The following is a 22,087-nucleotide window of genomic DNA, read 5'->3' on the forward strand; positions in this document are numbered from 1 at the left end:
CACCCTCATGACAGGAGGCAACCAATTTATGAAAATATTAAAACGGTATAGTTTTCAGCTAAAACACATTGTGTAAAACATCATTTAGAAAGATCATGGCCAGTCGAGTGTGGTTAACAAAATATCTTCAGCAGAAGATGCGTCCACCGAGTGTGAATAGTTACAGCAATGCACATGTATAAATATGTGTCCAAACAAAAGGTGGTGTACAGTGAATTCGTGTTTTCTTTGATATACCTTCATTCTCGGCGTGACTGGGGTGGCAGTAGCTAATGTCAATTGTTTATGCTTTAATAGCAACCTAAACACATTCACGGCTACATGAAACAAAGGAAATATGAGCTAAGTGCCTTTCTCAGGAAAAAATCGAGACTGTGGACCCTGGTTGACCTGGGCTGGTATTAAAAACTATATAAAGTTAGACGATATCCTAGACAGTAAGTCAAAACAAGCTAGTTCTAGTGCTCGAAAAATTTCATTCCATGATCACCCACAATGCAAGTATGACATTCAAGGCATGCCGCTCCGGTGGCCTGGTGGTTAGAGCGTCCGCTCCAGATGAGGGAGGTCGTGGGTTCGAACCTCGGCCGAGTCATACCAAAAACTTATAGAAATGGTACTAACGGCTGACTTTTTAGGTGCTCATCGTTAAGAGGTTAGTGTTAGGAATGGTCGGCCTTGTGTCAGAATAATGTAACTGGGTGGGACATAGTGCTACATGTCTGCGACATAATGCCTCAATGCTAGACATCACTTTAAACTGCCACACTGCAGACATTGTAGCGATATGACTGGAAAATTGTTAAAGCTACGTTAAAAATTCAAATCACACACACACACACACACACATAATTTGAGCTTAGTTTAGAGTAATATTGTGAATGGATGCGAATAGCAACAACTTTTCCATTTGAGTGGAATGAATAGAGTTTGGTATTTGTGTCGATTCTACAAAATTTCGTGATTATGGGCTCTGCTTGTCTATGTCCATTCTACTTGAAGTACATCTGATTTCAACAGCGTGGGAGCAGAGTGTTGACATCTGCAGATGTGCTTCTGTTTTGTAATTGAATGTCTGAAATCATAATGTGGGAAAATTATGAAGTCTTTCAGTTGTAATTATCTCAAAAACGCTACGGAATATAGCGTTTATTTTATTTTGAGCGCAGTAAGGAGGAAGTAATTGCACTTACAATGTAGTCGACATTTCAGTACAATTTCAAAATGCGTAATCAAGCTATATAACCTATGGCATGGCTCAGAACTAAGACAGTACATTTTGAGGAAATTTAGGATGTAAAACCGTAAGTATATATTTTGCCATGCTTATTACCAGCCAAAGAAGACACGTTTATGCCTTGTCACTTGCGTGTTATTTGTAGGGATCCAACAATTTTATGACCGGTTTGGCGTATATCGCTAACCTAAATCCGAAACATAGTATCAAACCAGTTAACGTCAAATATTGCAAAGCACCTGGTGTGTGATTGTCCATGAAACATTTGCTTTAGTTCATTCAGAAACAAATTTAATCAATCAAAACGTAAAGCGTCCACCACTTCAGTGTAATTGATTTATTTGCAAAGTAGTTTCTAATACATTAGTGGGCACACGTGTCGTACACGTGTGTGCAATATGAAGGTGTGCTATGTTGTAAAATATTGCACGATTCTGACAATGTAAAGGAGACAAGAATGATCATATAATACTATTCATTAATTACAATAAATGAGTACAGTTGCGAATCGGATATAAGATTCCCCTGACGGTATATTTCTCCAAGTACTTAATGTCCAGCGATAGCATAACATAAACTAGCTGTTTCCGCATATCGGTTCTAAACCAGTGTGCATTGTCTGTTTCTTTCTAATACCAAGAACGGTTGAGTGCTATATAAAGCTAATTAACTAACACTATATGTTGCACGCATACGAAAATGCTACATGCATAACGCACATGTTTATATGAATATCAGTAAGTAATCAATAATCTGTATTTTTATTTTACAGCCAGACACTATATACATAGACTAAACATGATTTTAAATTAAAATTAATCTGATGAGTAAATAATTCATTACCTATTAAATACTAGCACACAACCTTAGAGCCAATGTTTCAAGTGTATGTATTCTAGTAGTAATTGAAGGTTAAGATCTTTCAATGATAAAACCCAGTTCCATCCTTGTTTACCACTCAACGCCATTTATTATCCTGAAAAAGGCAGCAAGGCTATCAATACCAGAGTAGGTACTAGCAACGATACAAAGGTATGCACAGAACGTAATTTCATCACGTCGCTGGGTGAATTTTGATAAGTGAGTTTGGGAAACAGTGACCCATAAGTAACAGTAAAGTAAATTCAAATAACTATAAACAAATTTTAGTCTGGCTTATGGTTGTACGAAATTAGGCTTCAAAAAAGGCGCAACCTTCTTATACTCATCAGATAATGAAGATTGCATCTGAGACAATTACTCGTTTTTATTTGTATTGATATAGATCAAACCACAAAGCTTAAATAAGAAAATAATTGAAATGAATTATTATACATGTTAGTATATCTCTGTGGTATATATTTTTGGTTTGTATTTAACCACTACCTATGATGGAACTTATGAAGTAGTATACACGAATCAGTACACTACTAAATCATAAAGCACTTATACAGTGCATGAGCTGGCAGTAAAACGTGGTAATGGTAATGATTTCGGCAATAACAATAACATTGTCGATGATGAAACAAATAGACGTTTTAGAGTATATTTAGTGAAACAGTGTTTGAGAGGACTGAAAACTATATATGAAAATGTACTGAACAAAAAAGCTTTCATAAACGATGGATGTACAGTTGGTTAGTCTTTATATACATAGGTATATAGACTCAGGATGTTTTATGCCTCTTTTAGGCTTATGTCGGAAACGGCATAACCTCACCAAAGATGTACTTTTTATAGTTAAACACAGATCAGTGTTTTACACATCTTTGCTATTACCCTGAATGTACCGTTAATGGCACAAATATCAATGAAATATGAGAATACAATTATACGGGACACAAATATACTAAAATACGCTGATTTAATGAGCGATTAACAAAGCAATTTACGTATATGCACGCTACAAATTAATTGAGAAAACTTTTCACACGGAAGGGTCCATGTTAGTCAGAGTGTGACTAGGGTCCCTGAGGGCATTGTTGATATAAAGTCATGTTAAACACACAGTGATGGATAAAAATGCATTTGCCACATTTATAGATGTCCTCTCAAAATGTGGTTTGGCTGATGGAGTGAACCAGAAAGGAAGATGACACACACAACGCTTTCAGATAAATCGTCAAACAACGAAATAATAAAAAGACACAGTTTAATGAAGGAAACAAGTTTTGCAACTTAAAACAAAGAAATGAAGTAGTTTGTACGTATAGAGCATAATAATACGTACGGATAACACACCCAGAAGGGAAAAGGAAAGCACTACCAAAATAGATCATAGTTGCACAATTAAATGATACGCATGTTGAGTGTTTTACTGGACAATGTTGTGCGCAATGCTTTATAGTAGTAATCAATTACATCACATAAAAGAACCAAAGATATACGACTGCAAAATATGCAGATACTTCTAACTATATCTCGAAAAGGTTTCAAGACAAATACAGTGTAAAAGATTACAAGCTTTCCTGCTAAGTGTTGGGCATAAAGTGCAATGAAGAAAAAAGAGTAGCTGATGCATTTATGATAACATTTAAAGGCCTTTCAAATTTCAGCAGAAGAAGGTATAGCCGCCTTTAATATAAAAAGATCCTCATTGGACAAAACTGTTGCCTGAAAATATTTAATTTATTGATACAACTTTTATTCTTAACTAATTATCACAAAATCTATTAAACTCGGCTATTAGAATACGTTGTTCAATACATAGATGGAACTAAAACTATTCAGAGAAAACGCTGTTTCCTTTTGCTGTTTGCACCCTGATAAGCAATGATAACGGTTGTTAAATGTTATAAGTGTAAGAACGAAAAACATAGACGACGTGGACAAAAGTAGACCCACAAGATAAAGGAACATATTACATTAGAGGAAATTAACAGATAAGAAAGAAAAATCAAACGAACTGCATGTGCTTATCAAATACCCTGAATAAGACATCGGTGTATTTTCACAAGGAAACCCAGTTTAATATATGACGCATAGGTGAACATTGTGAAGCACGTTAACATTGTTATTCTAAATAATCGCCTAGAAAAAGGTAATACTCTAACGTGGATAAATTGACTTCAGATTTTAAACAATTATCAACTACAGCTCGTTAACCCTGTCATGCGAATCACTTTAATATATATCGTTGGATACAGCAAATTACCCATTGAAATTGGCAAATGCATTTAGTAATATACACATTTTCTGTATTGAAAATTGATATCTCACATAAAATCCATTAAACATATTGATAACTATACTTTATAATTTAGCACTTATCACGCTGTAACAAGATACAAATCACAATGTAACACGAACTTCTGACAGATTAAACTAACCCGAGAGTATCGATTGTATCATTCAGTTATGGCAACATAAATCAAACATAGCTATAAAACAATTTTGATAATTGGGCAAAAGAACATAAACTATTGGAGGTCTAGATCTCTTGTTGTTTTGGCTACTCGTACATATAACAATGGGGCTAGAAAACAGCTTGTGAAATGAATTATATTACAGATAAGTTAGATCCAACAGTTAAGTGACAGACAAACAAGATAGCATGGTTCAAAATATGAAGGTATATAAAGGATTCATTAAGCCATTTGATGATGGTGATGTGCAGGTTCAAGACTGACCATCGTATTCGCATTATATTTCTACGGTATCAGTCACTGGTATAAACAATGCAAGTATCAATATCTGAACATCGTGGTTAACATCAAGGTTAGGATAGAGATTAAAACATAATGGTGAACTTTCAACAATACATATTAAATCCACACCAGACCCAAGGAAGATGGGACAAGACTTATTATCCACACCTTCGTCCCAAAACAGGGAGCGGCAGTTGCCTGCGTAAAAGACGTCAGGTACGGCGTCGGTAAGGAGTGGAGGAAATGCAAACAAAAATGCACGAGAAAAGCATGGTAAAGCTGACTGGTTTAGAACATATACATGCCTCGAGGAAGAACAGACAGAAGCGAGCAGTAAAAATCAAGAAGAGGATTCTGAAAGCTCTTGAAGTAAAGATACTAAGGAGCTAGAAGATGTTTCCTGCATTCGTGGCTAAAGCATTTACAGGTGGAACCAACACGGTGATTTTTATTGGCTTCCGTTGCTTTCCCGAAAAGGACACAGTCTCAACAAAGATAGCTAGTTTCCGCATTGTACAAGGCGGAACGTTCATAGAAAAGCTTCTTAAATACAAGATAGAAACCATCTAGACATCAAATGGGCTGAAACCTATCCTGGTCGAATGCATGCAGAGCTTAGCAGAATAGGATGACGGCTATGAGATGTTTCTTTCATTTACGAACTGAGTTGACTGTGCATGCACCTTCAGAAAGGGATACTGATCACTTTCTGCAACGCTAGCGTAGACCGACTGGTTAGAAACCAGTTCAAGTCTGGTACATACATTTAGAGAAAGATACGGTTACGTGCATGCTGTCTTGGATGCCGCTGAGAAAAAAACTATTAATGCCATACAACTTCTAAGTTCAGATGCCACAGCAGACACAGGCAAAGGATTTGCCCCACCTAAAATCAAAATGCAAATAGGCAAGGTCTACACATAACTCCAAAAGATGTCAAACTCTACTCCGTCGGCTGCAGTTACAACGACTTTCCATATATCATATTCCGAATCGCAAAACGCACGATAGTATTCGTGAGCTAATGTAGCACATACGGCAATCCAAAGGCAGACGAAAAAACACCAGTATGGAGCAACTCTCTGCAGAAAGAGATGGACGGTTTGGAGGGAGGAATGGGGTTTCAGATCCAATATTGTGCGGCATGGAGATTGTTGCACCAAAAACCATGCCCATTGACAAGCTAGCGGTATTGGCTGCAACCAAATCAGCAGTGGAAAAAAAGAATTTGGCGAAGGTTACACAACACACTTTCTCAAGTTATATGGCCGGTACACGACATAGACGCACTCATAGAAAACAGTTCCATGCCTCAGAAGCATATCAATTATAGCGTGTTGGAAACATCCCCAGCATGTGAGGCAAACTGCGGCGCCAGGCGCCGTGGCTCGGCAACAGAGTGGAGGTTCCAAGTGCTCTCGATTTCTGCACCTGCTAAACTAGGTGGGAAGCTGGCGGTGGGAGCAGACCAAAACTCTTTCATTTGTGTCCGGCACGCTCCACACGCTTTTTGGTATTACAATGCGGAGAAGGGGACAAAGTGCTGAGCATTGTCAACGACATGCAATCTCTTCATGAGCAGACTAGAGAGATAGTACGTATCTAGCTGGTCGAGTAAAAGCCCGAAGCATTTTGCAATATTTTGCTTAAATGACGTTCTGGCAATGCAATGGTCATCTCTGGCACTGACCGACATTCTTGTATGGAAGGTTCCTTTGATTACACAATGCGCATGCAACACGGGAAAGTCGTTGGCAAAGCCATATAAGGTGTCCCGATGCTTCAAAATCTCATGGGGAGCCAAGACCGTTTCTACATGTAGTAGGTCCTCCGTTGTGTCTGATAGAAAACCAATTGCTACAAGCCAAATCCAACGTGTATATCGCAACTATGTCTGGTCCACAAACAATTTGGACAAATTTGATTCCTTACAATGGTGCGTAAAAGCCAACATATTTGGCTTGGGAAACTCTCCTCGAGCAACAACCTATCGAGCCCACATATCTTTCCTGGAGAGCTTTTTGCGTGGTAAATCCCATCTGGCATATGTACTCCGAACGTTGGCACCCGAAATGCGATGGAGCATTTGAAAAAAAAAATCGCTCTAGTAGTCATATTCGTTCCCGTGTGGTGTTCAACTTTTAGCCCACGGAATTACCTTCGCCTTGAAACGGCGGAGTAAAAACATATGTTCTTCCACATATGCACACCATACCAACAGCCAGCAAGGTCGCTTGTGAGTTAACTTTAACACGTACTGCTGAAATATGGCGATGGCTCGGCGACCTGGCTATGTTTTCACTATGGTAAAGTTGCTAATTAATCAAACAGTCCACACACCGTCTTCCTGGTCGAAAAAATCCTCGCGACCTTTCGCTCCTCATGCCGTTAGCAAGTGGGTACATGATAAGTTACGAAACCCCCTGAACTTCATGTTGATCATACCCTTTATGCTAGGCTCTATGGCATTAAAATGACAAATCTTTTGATCTGATATCTTGATTTGTATGCGCTATGACAGATGAAACATAACATTAAATGAAAGTTCCTGTCCACAATATTGGTCAAAGTCTCATATTGATAATCAGTTTCTGCAACATAAAGCTATTTGCGTTCTGAACAAAAACCTCTTTAAAGTTAATTTGTGGGATAATCAATGTCGAATACATTTTTAAATTACATATTTAAATAACATTAAAACATATCAATCGCCATATCCAGAAAATCATAAAGAAACTTTCCCAAAATCTTGCAATGAATGTATCAAGTATTATTAACAACTAGTAAAAATGTAACTTGGGAACATCGTGGCACATAAGTAGTAAGTGGGCTGAAAACTATTCAAGAAAGGATCCTTGGGTAAAGAGGGAAGGGCACAAATAAAACTGATAGTCTATCCACTGATAGCAGGCCATTATATGTATTTTACAATATAGCCACTTAATTTAGTTTTGCCGATTAAACAAAATGACATAGAAAATGTTACAAACATACGATAACAATGAAAACTTCGCTTCAGGCAAAAATTTTGCTTTATTCTGACAGTGTGAAAATTTAACACTCGTCTCATCAACTCATTAGTAATAAAACGTTTGTAACGAAGTGAACTGACATTAGGTAAACAGAGGTCAGCCAGTGTACTATACTTCAGTTGACAAATGAATTGTTTGTTGCAAACATTCTGACAGTTTTTATCGGACTATAATAGGTAGCAGTTTGATGTTATAATTAAATCTAGAAAGCCAAACTAGCAACAAAAACCACTTGTAAAATTGGGTACGTCAAGATTACTATGAGTACTAGATATGGGCTGGCAAAATCATAAACGGCAGTAAACTCCATTCACATTATTACAAAATTAATTTCAACGTTAGATGAAATTTTAAAAATTTCTTGGATTGTAAAACTAGGCCAGTGTCTCTCTTTAAGTGTGTGTTTGTTCTTTTTTCATCCCAAAATGTGAATATATACGTGTACGCGCACATATACTCTACTCTTGTCACCCCATGTATGAAAATGCATAAATATATTTGTCTTTGTGTACTTGTATCCTTTTATCTCCGTTTGACTCCAAGTGTGACGGTATACAATTATAGTTCAGTGTATAGAGTGTATATACCTACCTATACTTAGTGTTCTCTCCATGTTGAAAATGCCCCAGACAGTCCAGTTGAGAATTTCCCATAACTTTAAAATTAGTTAATTTCAATTCCCCTTCTGTTCCACGTCAGACCACCGCACAACTCGCAGACATTATACAGCGAGATAACCAAACATGCATGCCTGTTTTTTTTTCTTCTAATAAGTTTAAGATTAAACTTGGTTGAAAATCATTAGAGCGTTACGTATATACTTTTAAGTGACCTCTTTTGGAATACGGTGATATTTTGGGGATAAATGCGCCTACTATAATAAAGGCATAAAATAAATACAAGTTGAGACCTGCATAAGTTTTAATACAACTATGCAATCTAAGTCATATGCTAGAATCTTGTAGATGACATAATGAAAAGTAATTTCAACAATGATCTGTAAGCATAAAACTGTAACCTTTAATTTTTTCATAAATGCATAACGCCTGAATCGCAGCTATTATTGCTTTAACCAAGTGTCCAGAAGATAAGTAATACACACCTTTGTAATATAAGTAACCTCCAAACGCCTTTCGCCTGGACAAATACGTCAAAAATTAAGATTTACCGAAGTCTGCCGCGCAATACAATATTCTTCCGTCGGAAAGTCTAACAATTCTCTGTTGCTACACGATAGCCGCTAAGAGGTTTGTTTAATCACAATTTAATGCCCCTGTTCATCCATCAGCAAAACATTTTAATGTTTTTATATTTTAAGTATACAGTAATATGTGTCTGCTATAAATGCATCTTGTGTTCGATATTTTTTACAATATTCAATTATAATTATTTTTGTAATATCAAATTAGTTTAATTCAGTGTTTGCAATCCGTCCCAATAATTACCAAGATCAGCCACAAAGAATATTGTTAAGAAAGAGATATGTCGGAATAAACATCAACATCTCTTATGAAGTTTTATGGATTACTTCTTCAAATATTGTATAACTTGAAATCAAAATCAACCAAATATTTATTAAAATATTGTTTATTACACTTAAATAGAAATCAGAAACGATATCAGTCCTTTACCATCATGATACAATATCTGAGGACATCTTACAAGCACTATTTATATTACTAAGTACTTCATGTGATGAGTATCTTGTCAAGAAAGACTTATCGTTTAACAGTAGGTGTCCATGCGGTGAACCAAGAAGCAAAGCATGTTTTTTTTTTCCATTATATAAATAGGATGCTATCAGAAACGGAACAATCGAAATGTAGTCCCATACTATAGATATATACTCAAACTGTTATAAATATCCGAATTTTCATAATGGGAAGATATATATTTGTTTAGTCATTAGCAATAGTGACCTAAAATATCTAATATGTCCTTATTTATCTCCTGAGCTTACGTTACAAGTCCTCTATATACCCACACCCATCCCTTAACTACAAAATGTTTATATATTTTATTTCAGCATGTAGCAACATGTTTATGTTATGTATACTTACTAATTATTGTTTAATACTGATACATTATTGTATTGCTATTCGCTTTAAGTATCTCATTAATCTCAATGGTTGTTTTCATCGCTGTCCTTTTATTACTTACGTCTGTTACATCATCTGATTAAACGTACGATTGCTATTGAGTAGTGAGCTCAAAATAAGCTGCTAATATAAGACTTAATATTATGAAGTTTTGTTTGAGAAGCCAAATTTGTCGAACAGAAATTTGAAAAACAGGAAAGCCTCGTGTCATATAATTTAGATAAATATTACTTAGCTATGATCATAACTACTACAATAACGTCGTAAATCCTCTTAGCGTGATAAATTGTGATATCGATTGGTGACGTTACCATCTATAAATAGTACGAACGTCAGGAAAATTCGATCTTCAAATCGTGACATCACTGAGAGTTCAAACATCATGAAATATCACAATTGACGTGAACTAGAGCAACACGACTGAATCGACAAACGTATTGTCATAAAACAAATTGTTGCTCAGTATAGTTTATGTACATAAACAATTGGTGCACCTCATTTGTCCTTTTTAAAAAGCTTTTGAACAAAGATTATACGAGCAAAGAGAAAGATACATATACTGGTAATCCTCCCGAAATATCGCAAGAGACAAACTCTATGTATGGCATTACCGAGGGGCACATAAACTAAAGAAAGCTAACATAATTTACTGATTTAGTCATTGTTGGGCACATATTGTCTTCAGAGTCGCCGGTTAATATCATACTTGGACTCTTATCCGCGAGGAAAGATGTATTAAAATATAACAATTTTCAGGAAGAGTCACTTTGGGGCGTTTTATGGAGTTTATGACATATAAAAGTTATAAATAGATACAAAGAGGATACTAATCTAATTTCTCCTTCTGAATATCACGCCGGAATCACCATCCATACTACGTTTTTCTGGAGCTTTGGGATACATTCTTGCATGGTAAATCTATGTATAGGTTGGATAGTGTTGGCTGCTTCTTAAAGAAATTCGAAACCGTACTTCACAAAACGTTCTAAAGCACTTGACTTCACATAAAACATTTTTAAATATTCAGACCCGGTACATTTAGAAACGTGCGTATTCATTTGTCTCATATCATAGTACATATAGGCACCCTATGGAATCATTAGAAATAATTGAGAGTTCTAAAGCCTACACGAGTCATCCTGACCACTAGAACACTGTGAAACTATTAATCCTTGTGCGACACCCTTCTTTAACAATGGACCCCCTTCAAACAAATAGAGTGCAGGCCATACAACGAAATCTATATCTTGGCCAGTCTTTGTGTATGGTCTAAACTTCTCGCTGTCAAAGCATGGATGTCCAGCCTTCCCTTTTACATTTATATCCAAGTGCATTGGTTTCTCCTGCAAATTCATGAACCAGCAAAGCTCAATACATTCTTTTAGATATGCCTGTGTTTTTATCATCTTCAATGATAGAAAGTCAAACTTCTCTGCAACTTTCTTTTCGATAATCTGTTAAAAAGAAACATTATATTTTAGTACAACAACAAAAACAAGAAGAACAATTACTACTAATATTACTATTAGTAACACTTTCACTTATATTATTAATCCTCTCATGGATAGAGAAAGTATTACATGAAAATAAAAAATGAATGTTGCGTAATATTATATCAAGAAGTAAAATAAAGCCTGTCGATGTAATTACTTTTGAGTCGTGTGCTTCGTAGTTTCTTGCAATGATACACACAAACTAGTGAGATGAAACTTAAACAAAGAATTTCTTACTAATTATTACGATTTTTGTGTAACTAATGATATTTGTAAGATGCGATGTCTCAAACTGACACAGATTCTCCACATCTGTGTTCAAAGAAATCTACCATCATTTGCACAATTTGAACGTTTTGAACTTGTGCATTCCGTGTTGCCTATTTTTGTGCGGAAGTTCTGAAATATCAAAAAATGCGAATTTAAAGCTCTAGCCTTTCAATGCAGAGCACGATATTGTATTGTGCTATTAATGAATGTACAATTCAGTTCGACATACGCGTTTTCATTGTGATCTATCGGGAGACCCAGATCACTAGGAAAGTTCTAAAGAAACAATGCCCGGGAGTTCCATAACATTCAATGCCAATTTAAATGTCTCGTTTTTCCTTTTATAAAATAAACGAAACAGTAATTAGTTCCGTTACCACTGGCACATTATTTGTTTTATTTATTTGTAGGACAAAATAATGTGTTGGACAACATTCTCTCTTTAAACTAGTGTGATGAAGCCTTTATTGTTCTACATTAATACATTGACAACAGTGAGATCGTCGGCCAGTAAGGTACAACATCTGCTTATGCATTATTTCCATAGATAAAGTTAGCACCGTGTGCACTTGAGTCGATTGCGCTGAGTGCACCAATGTTAATGGTAAATTCTTAATACAAGGCATCCATTTAACGTATCCACAATCAAACATTTGTGAAGCTTAGGACTTTGATGTTTAGCCACAGTTATATATGCATCATATTTATTTTAATTTAACCAGACAAAATACTCTACTATTGTTGTGAGCCTAGGACTCGCCTTTAACAATTTAATATCATTATAAATATAAAATATTCATTCTAGTGCATTCAAACTATCAAGTTATAGTACAAGTATCATATGTTCTCTTGAATTTATCTGAAGCCATGAGTGTATGTAATTATACTATGGCTTTTTAAGCAAGTGTGTGAAATGTTAAGCACATGTAATTATGTTGATGTGCCTTTCCATCTATATATGTATGTATTTACCTAGGACCTTGCTATCCACCTGCATTGTACTAGAGGACATTAGGATACCTAAAGGAATACGTTACTCTCTTCCATTAAAATTACATTATTATGTATTTTTCTATTAATAGAGAATCAATTGATATATGTCATAAAGCTTCACATGTCATAAAGTTTCTCATGAATTCTACTGATTGCTGATTGAAAGTTTTGTATCATGTAAAGTCAGATATGTATCTAAAATGTTTTGGGATTCAGTCAATTTGATCCCAATATTTTACACGCCAATATTAACAATTCGTAATTTAAAAACAAATGAAATGATTATATGCAACTATTATAAAGTTCTTAAGGTTTTATATGCATTCCACTATGTTTTAACAAAATTCTGTCCCAACATATAGCAAATTCAACTTTAATTTCTGACCTAACTATAGCTTGAGCAAAGATCTAAGTATTTTGACCAATGTATTCTTACTGGATTTATTTCTCTAAACAATATTTTGCAAGATTCACGCCAAATTCTTTTTATGTCTTGCTGCAATACTATGCTGAGCTTGTCCTTTATTGATGTTGTATCCTGAAATAAAAATATATGTTCAATCATTCTTCAACAGATTCATATACTGGGCATATTCCTGAGTAAATCCTTACTACAAAACAATGTACTTCACATTGTAAATATACATTCAGTCCACAATACAAGACGTTTTCCGTACTGTTTTACCTACAGAAAAAAATCAGCATTTTCACGTTTTTACATCAAGACAGTCAATAAACTCAAACTTATAAACCAATAGCATTTGTGTTCTCATGCTCGAAAATAAAAAAATAAAAACGTTTAAACACGATTGCTATAACAGCAGAGAAATGGTAATGGAACAAACTTGTAAAGATCTTTTCCAAGTTTGATTTATAACTTTATACACATGTATTCATATCCATAGATAATGATGCTTACCTTACGTTTGTTCTCACCATCTGCTGAAGAACTGAACTTAATGTCATAACATGTCTCCTTTAGTTTTTCATAACGGCTAAAGGACATATCTTTACACACTTGTTGGCTTTCCTGGAATATTCGGAAACTTGAGACAGAAATATTATGTGTCGTGTACTGTTGTATTTGCATATCTATATATAATTATATATCTGCAAGAGTGCATTTAGATCGCAACACATGATTGTATAATTGAGTAAACATCTCGTAAACAACGTGATTATCGTTGTGAGATATTTCCGAGAAAACCATCAACGTACGCAAGGAAAGCATAAGCAGCAAGAGAATATTCTAATTTTTAAATGAGTTAGAGTCACATTATAGGCATATTACTGTATACCGATTTAGAATAGTCTGACATCGTTGCTTATGTATACATTTACAAGCCATTTTCACGTGTTTGTTCAAAATATAGATTAGGCAATACTTTCATCCAGCGAGCTGTTAAGAAATTGTAATCAAGTGCGAATTATAAATGACTGCGAATGCAACAATAACATACCATGAAAATCTTTAGAAGTATCCGAATTGTTTCTTTGTCAACAGGATTGTTTGTCTTCAATTCATCATAGGCATCTGTCCATTGGTTGTCGTACAGCTCTGATATCTTTTCCGCAAGCTTTGTAGGACGTATTGCGTCACTCAGGTCGGTGATATCTGTATTTTCATGCGTCAGTCGGTCACTTGCGATTTTGCTGATCCTAAAGATCATGAAAGGAATTAAAAGACATTTTGTATTTTAAAACTGTCAGCTGTAATAAGCCTTTCAATACACGTGAAAACAGTGCACCCGCGGGGTTGGGGTTGGAACAGACTCTCCTATTGATAAGTCAATAATTATAATACAAAAGCAAACTTTTCAGTCCCTCTAATGTGCTTTTCAAGGATCATAATCGTAGATTATATCAAGTTCTTATTTTTGTCTTGAATAAAATGATACCATTTTATGTAACTGCTTAAAACCTGCTAACACTTCATTCAACCGAGAGGGCTTATATTGAAAAGAGAGTACCTCTATAAGTACGATGGATTCTGTTATAATTCCTAGTGTATCATTTGAATGTTTTGATCATATTGTTTATAGAAGTATATGAACACCTTTTTAAATTAAATTACTTGCGGTCATGTTACTAGTGTTGTTTAGAACTGTATGATACTGATACTCGACGTTTATATTAAGTTGCAGTTTCATATACTTTAACAAGATCATTGTATTATACCAGGTACAAACTTTAATGATACTGACCTGTTCAACAATTCATTATTTTCCTTCTTCAGATTCTCGTTTTTGTCTTTCAAATAATGTATTAAATCTTCTTTCTGTTTCAATGTTTGATCCAACTCGTTCCTTTCCTTACAATACCTGTCACCTTCCCTGTTTAATTGTTAAGTGAAATAGTAAATATCGTCTAAGTATAAAGGTTATCACATAAAACAAATATTATGTGATCCTAAAGGAAACAGTTTCATAACGTAAACCATAATTCATCGCCCGAAAATTTTGCCAAATAGCACTAAACGCGCTCGCGAAGATACATAATAACTGCATACAGAGAGAAATGTATACATAATGAAAATGTTTATATAATCTACAGTATTAGACTAATCTAATAAAGAAACCCGTGTAGACCTGAAATTTGGTGTCACAAGTAAGATTTTAATTTGATAATCAAAATGAAATAGAAACCGGTACAGTTGCAGATTTTATGTACAACTGATCAACACTCCTCGTGAAAATAACATTTAGAACGATTCAAGTCTAGAAGATAAATAGCCATAATAAAAGCATCAATGATAATAGTAATAGCAATTATAATAACAAGAAGAAGACAATGAAGATGATGAAAATACAATAATGATAATGATGATGACGATGGACGTGGATTACATAAAATGGAAGGAATGAAAGACGTGCATAGTAAGACAAGATGATCGTCTCTGCGTCTATTCAATGCGTCCGGGAGCTTATGTAAATATGCCATTAGAAAAATGTATGATAAACGATGAGGAACTTATGGTTTAAAGCCCAGGAAGAGGGTCGTCTCAAAGAGATGACAGCACTGAAAATAGAGGGAACATATTATGTATGAACTGTTCATAAAAAACACAGAACAGATGGTGAAGTCGAATCGAGATAATATATAATGAGACAAATATACAAATAGAGGGTTTCAAACTGACTGCGCAGGCCTAGACATTCTTAACCAGAAAGACAAAAGCATTGTTACAGTTTTATCACGACAGTATTGAGAATTCACCTACTTACGAAATCAGCATTTTGTCTCAGCGTGAAAACAATAATTAATTTGACGGATTAGCCCTTACCGAAAAAAAGCAACTCTCTTATGATTACTTATTATTATATTTTGCAGTGTAAATATAAGGCATATGGTCACCAGGGAGAGGGTTGAGGTAGAAAACAGCAATGCAAAAATGCCCTTAGGATTTCAAAGTCCATAATAGACCTCACGAGATAAGGCAAAGGACACCACATTTCCTGCATTTTTGGAAAAGGAACGAAACATTATTTAAGACATATACATCAAAATAAATGGATTCCAGTGTCCCACCAGTGGAACAAAATAAAGTAATTAACTAAACTTGCTAAGCCAGAATACTTACCATGGTATAAAATAATCAGTCACATATGATACCTATTAAGCCAGACGTATCACACAAGGAATATAACTATGCTAAACCTATTATAAAAAGAATATATAACACACTACCAAGAATAATGCTGCTGATCCTGCAATTGATGATAATGATAACTTTCTAGAAAGTCACAGATAAATCATGAAAACGTAGATGATGGTCATGCAAATTTGCACAGGCACACTCAGTCCATAGTGATGAGAAAGAGCAAGTTATTAATTAAAAATAACCAAGATTAAAGTCCGAAAGAAATATTGGAACTGTACCTTGTACACATGTCGAACATATAATTCCAGTTTAGTCTCGACGGGTGAATGATTGGGCTTTGTTGAATTACTTAGTTCAGCCGTCTGAATGAGTAAATAGTCTGATCCAAACTTTAAACGTAAGGTTGCGTTATCCTGCAGGTAATTTCAGTCAAGGTATATATTACCTTGAGCAACCATTTGGATCTCTGAATAAAATAGATTCATGCTGGTATTTAATATAGATTCCAAAGCAAACTACCGTATAAATAAACCATACCACATAGGTACACGTTCGCGAAAAAAAATGCAGAACTCTAACTTTCGACAGATAGACGTAACTGGTGATATAAATTCGGAGGTATATTAAATGAAAGAATGAATTTACTGAAGTAAAGGGTATGGGTAATGTGTGGTTTTAATGATTCCTAAATATAAAATGCATTATTCATAGGAAGCTTTTGACACCTTCTTGTAAACTATAATAACTCCATCAATTATAAAACTAACAATGCAATCAACAGTAAAAATAACAACAATGGAAAGAACTTTCTGCGGTATCGTGCTCGTTAATATTTATATGATGGGACAAAGTTGAATATTTTCGGTTTCGCACGATTAATTCTCAAAACCTGTTACTCATCGTTATATATATAGTGTTTACATACAAGACTTTACCAGCTTTTGATATACTAAGCCATGGCAACTGTGACATGTCTCTGGATTGATGCACATTTAGCACTCAGATTTTCAAATGAGTAGGTAAACTCGTCGCAGAGGAACATTTAATCGGATTAATCACAATTGGGGATGAGTGTCGGTAAAAGTATTTCAACATGCCAAGACAGTTTCATAACTGATATTAGAGTACTCGTGTGTGCCTATAATCGATATCAATATATTGTTTTAGTTCAACTCCTTTCTGAAAACCACCATAAAGATGCTAGTTATGAAATAAGTAAATTTATAATGTTCATGTTCAAATGATTTACTTTTTCCAGCTATTTTCAAAAATGTGTATTCAAAAATACCCAAAGGTATCGAAATAAATTTGAAGAAATCCGGAAGGCGGCAAGACTAATAGTATTTTCTGCTTCCTTACCGCCACAAACTGAACCCTACAATGGGTACTTCCATAATGTGCTGAAACACTCGCTTAATGTTTTCAAGACTCATTCAAAAAATTGGTACAATATACAATTTTAATCACAAATTATGAAAGCAAAAATACACGTTAATGTTAAGTTAAAATGAATTCGACAGTATTATATTTCGAACCGTATTTTCAATTAAACTATTTTCATCACTCCTCAAATTCATTCATATTACGGAAAATCATGGAACATATTAAATATTAGGATATTAATGAATCGTAAGAATGTTGCCTTTGATTGGCATTTTAATAAACGTTGACAGTCGATTCAAAGAGACGCATAGGGTGCATCTCGATATGACCCGTTGCAGTTAACATCAAGATGCGGTAAGCAGCAGGAGAGGAAGCGAAACTAAATATTTAGTACTGAGAATACTCAGAGTTTTCATGAGAAGAAGTTGTGTTTCTTTATGCGTATTACATTTACATAATTTTAAATAACTTATTTTACAAATTTAATCAGTGAAGACAAGATATAAGATGAAATAGCACCATCCTTGTATGTTCGATACCTCAATATTCAGCGTGTTTTAGTCCTTGCTAATCATATCGTATGGACTGCAGATGAATGACATTGATGTTTGAAGTGCATCTTTTGAAAATGAATGAACTACATACGAATCGTGTTTTCTCGTGACCAGGCCAGCCAAATACATTTATTACAAAGTACAGGCTTGATTTGTTATAAAACGTATGCCCTAAGTAAATATATATCAAATAGTTTTGACGTAGATATTACAGCATGTAAAGCCAAAGTTGACAAATGATAGGCTGAAAAAACAAGTATTCACAAACATACAGGAGTATGGACATTGTATGGAAAATGTAGATGATTTCATGTGAATACGCCAGGGTTGAGCTACAGAGATCATGATCTAAGGCAATAATGATCTGAGGTAATCTGGTCTGAGGCAATCTGAGGCAAATTTTAAAATAAAAATAATTTTCAAGATATGCAGTGTTCCAAACATAACATACTTCAAAGCCAATTTATTTGAATGACTGGGGAATGGTATACTAGGTTTCATCCAGCACCAAAAATAAAACACCTTTAGAAGTCATTTGATTCAACACAATCTTTAAAATAACATACTAGAGGTAAATGTCAGTTCATGACAACGTCATGGTGGTTATGCCTTGGATGTTCATTTTTGTGTTTTTTTCCTTTCTTTGTTTAAATTAATAAAAAGATGTTTAAAAAATATTGTATGCATCACATAAATTCAGTAAAAGGTTACCATTTTAAACTTCGCTGAAAGAAAAAGAGACTTTAATGTAATGAAAATGACGGGTACATCTCCATGGCAATGGACAAGTAACTGGTGCAATAGAAGATGTTAACGTTTGTTAATGTCTGGTACCATGTACTTACGTACAGTATAAAACAGAATATGTATGAGCTGTATTGTTGGTGATTACAAAGATTTCGCCTTATGTATCTTTCATGCGTGTGTGTTTGTGTGTGTGTGTACGAGTGTGTGTTTGTATTTGTATTTAAGCAGCAAATACCAGCAACATTTCAAGATTTACAAACTTGGTACATTAGAGCAAAGACTGCGAGTGTAATACGCAAAAAGGAATATTTCCAAGAGTGGTCTGCATCAAACATTTTCGCGCTGAGATTTAAAAATGAACATGAAAATAAAATTTAATTATCTGGATAGCTTAGATCAAGAGATACTGAGTCAGTTTTGCAAATCTTTGGATTAATTTCATTATTCCTGCTGGGTTATAATATTCGCATAACAGTCTTACTCTTTTATTTGTGTCTGAAGTCTTTCTATGAGTGACAGCTGTTCATCTGTCTTCTTTTCCAATTCTGCTGGGCTTAGTGTGAAGAATACAAGGTAAATTTAGAACGAGCATAATGCTACACACTATGTATACATGAAAATCTGTTTTGGTTTTGAACCCGCATACAATGTTCCCAAGAGGGATACTAGTTTAAACCTTTTTGAAATACTGGTTTATGTGCACTTTTGCGTGCAAAAGGACCAAAAGCGGGGATCACGTTTATGCTCTAGTTTTGTGGTTGTGAATCTGACCACGATAAACATAATTATATCCCACGCTATTTCTGTATCGTCCGATATCAATAATACTTTATCTTCGCCTTGGTCTCGAAATTGTGGCTGTTGAGTTCATATTGGAACCATTTCGCTCTGGGTGTTGACTTCGACTTGAAAGACTTCTGCCCTGTGATATCATTTGACAACAACTCTATTTCTCTTTTAGATAGGAAGAGTCGTGAAGGCGCGAGTATCTTGCATAATACCTGTCCAGTCCAAGGAAATTCTTAATGCGAAGCATTAAGCGATGTAGTCCTGGGTGCATATTTTTGAGGATCTTACTGTAGCTTGGCCTGAATTCGAACCCGGGACCTCTGGTAAACGAGGCCTACACTCTTTTCACTGTACCAATGGACCGGATAAGCATTTCACAGAAACTGATAAAAAGGATATATTGTGGAAATGTCGTCATAACCTTTTCTTTACATGCTGATATTTTTCTCGAGGCAACATATCGTTTTCCATATAGTAAGCATGTAAAGATTTTAAATCTTTATTTAAATATAGTTTAATGGCGAAGATTCATAATGTTAAAGTTGATGGGAGACGCAAATATATGGCATTTTTCCTGCTAGAAAGATCAAATCTGATTTATAAGAAACATCAAACTGAGTAGTATGCATATAATTAATCAACAACGGGCGTGGTGCACAAAGAGAAACAGCTATCTAATTCAACCTCATGCGATAAATACCAAGGTAAGCTTCATATTTAACAGGATATTTCCTTTTACTTTCTTTGGTCAAAATAGGGGTCTGGCCGGTTTATATCATGTACAACATTTGTTTAGTAAACGAGAGGCTGCTTTCAAAATTATCTTCGATACAAGTCCAAAGTTGAGAAAGCATAAGGTAGTCCGAACTAAAATGGGGAGAAACATACATCAGCAGCAAAGCGCATAATAATTTTAATAGATGAAAATCCTACGAATGTATTATGGGTCATTTCGACAAGATATTACCTACCCTTTATAGACTCGAAGCCATATGTTCATTTATTTTCAAGGCAGCAAAATAGACGAACTATTCTCAAAAATAAAAAGGGAAACAAACATTTGACGAAGAGAAGTTAGTTAACTAAGGTAAGTAAATGTTACTATGAGTGCATATTTAATACCTCGTTCAGCAATGTGTGGAAGCAAAAAAGCAAAGCATATCATAGTCATGTGGACAGATCTTTAGTTCTCTAATCCTCGTACCCACGTAAAAGAAACTTAACCTATTGGAACCCCTTAACGATATGCATGCGAGATAACCTTTCTTTCTATTTTGTGAGGAAAAGAATGAAGACGACGAAGAAGACTGATTTTGTCGTGAATCTAGAAACAATCTGAGTCAAGATACCGGATATTACAGATGCTAATGTTGAGCCATAGATAGTTGCTTATGGATACCATGGCAGAACCGCTCATAATAAAATGTAAAATCAAATGATATTAGGCCTTCGGTGCCCTACGATGAATACACAAATGATTTTAAAGGTTTGTTGACAAACGTCAAAAGGGTGAAGTTCTTCGAAAAGTAATTGCGATGTATCGCACAAATTAAACTATATCGTGTCACAAAAAATATTCAAAATACACACATAACACATCAGCATATATGTTCCTCTAATTTTGTACATAATACTACTGTATAAAATCTAGATTATGCTACGTTCATTGAATATATGTCAGGCCTGAAACATAAAAAAGCGATGGAGATCATCTTTGCTGGTGGATTTGGTGCACTTTAGCATGACCGGTTTCCTGCATAAATAAACACTCTATCAGTTTTGCTTTTAATTTGTAAATCCTCGCACGATTCTGATTTCACCTGTTTCTCTAGCAAAATCCACGTGATAGATAAAATGTCAAAATACAACAACACTGCAGAGAATATTCATCAGATGTCATTTGACTGTTCAATTGCAGCCGATGTATTTTTCTTTATAAATCTAAAACTAATCAAACTATTTCGGGTATAAAAAGAAGAAAAGCGCAAATTTTCACCGACACTGTTTACATAGAAATCGCATGATGTTAGTTGTCACTACTATGCATGAATAAGGTAAAGCGGATTCGTAAACATAATGTTTGGATAACCTGAGGTTTACTTCGTGCGACATCGTGCTTGCAATATTTTTTCTTCTTAAACAAAAAGCATTCAGTACGTATTCCACTGAAACATGGATTCAAATCAGAATGGATACACATTTTTCATTAAAGTCGATGCCATTAGTTTAAGAGGTGTCTGACTTCTGGTTTGTCCCTGCAATG

At 34.9% G+C, this 22,087-nt stretch overlaps 1 protein-coding gene and 1 long non-coding RNA gene across 2 annotated transcripts in view; one reads left to right on the plus strand and one right to left on the minus strand.

The window, feature by feature from the left end:
• Window positions 1-22,087, minus strand: part of LOC149797528 (uncharacterized) — a 152,917-nt gene that overhangs the window by 60,124 nt on the left and 70,706 nt on the right. Inside the window, exons 22-28 of the mRNA XM_089960771.1 lie at window positions 19,517-19,594; window positions 14,955-15,083; window positions 14,211-14,409; window positions 13,670-13,780; window positions 13,187-13,288; window positions 11,120-11,448; window positions 8,998-9,032 (exon numbers count right to left, since the gene is read on the minus strand). Of these exons, the coding sequence (XP_089816897.1) occupies window positions 8,998-9,032; window positions 11,120-11,448; window positions 13,187-13,288; window positions 13,670-13,780; window positions 14,211-14,409; window positions 14,955-15,083; window positions 19,517-19,594 (983 nt within the window). The remainder of the gene's footprint in view (window positions 1-8,997; window positions 9,033-11,119; window positions 11,449-13,186; window positions 13,289-13,669; window positions 13,781-14,210; window positions 14,410-14,954; window positions 15,084-19,516; window positions 19,595-22,087) is intronic.
• On the plus strand, window positions 1,628-9,780 carry LOC149797529 (uncharacterized). Its single transcript, XR_016421842.1, has 2 exons — window positions 1,628-4,787; window positions 7,093-9,780. It is a non-coding gene; the product is annotated as an uncharacterized LOC149797529 (long non-coding RNA).

This window comes from Sinohyriopsis cumingii, chromosome 6, assembly GCF_028554795.1.
Source record: "Sinohyriopsis cumingii isolate HCF-2022 chromosome 6, ASM2855479v2, whole genome shotgun sequence".
Classification (NCBI taxonomy): Eukaryota; Metazoa; Mollusca; class Bivalvia; order Unionida; family Unionidae; genus Sinohyriopsis; species Sinohyriopsis cumingii.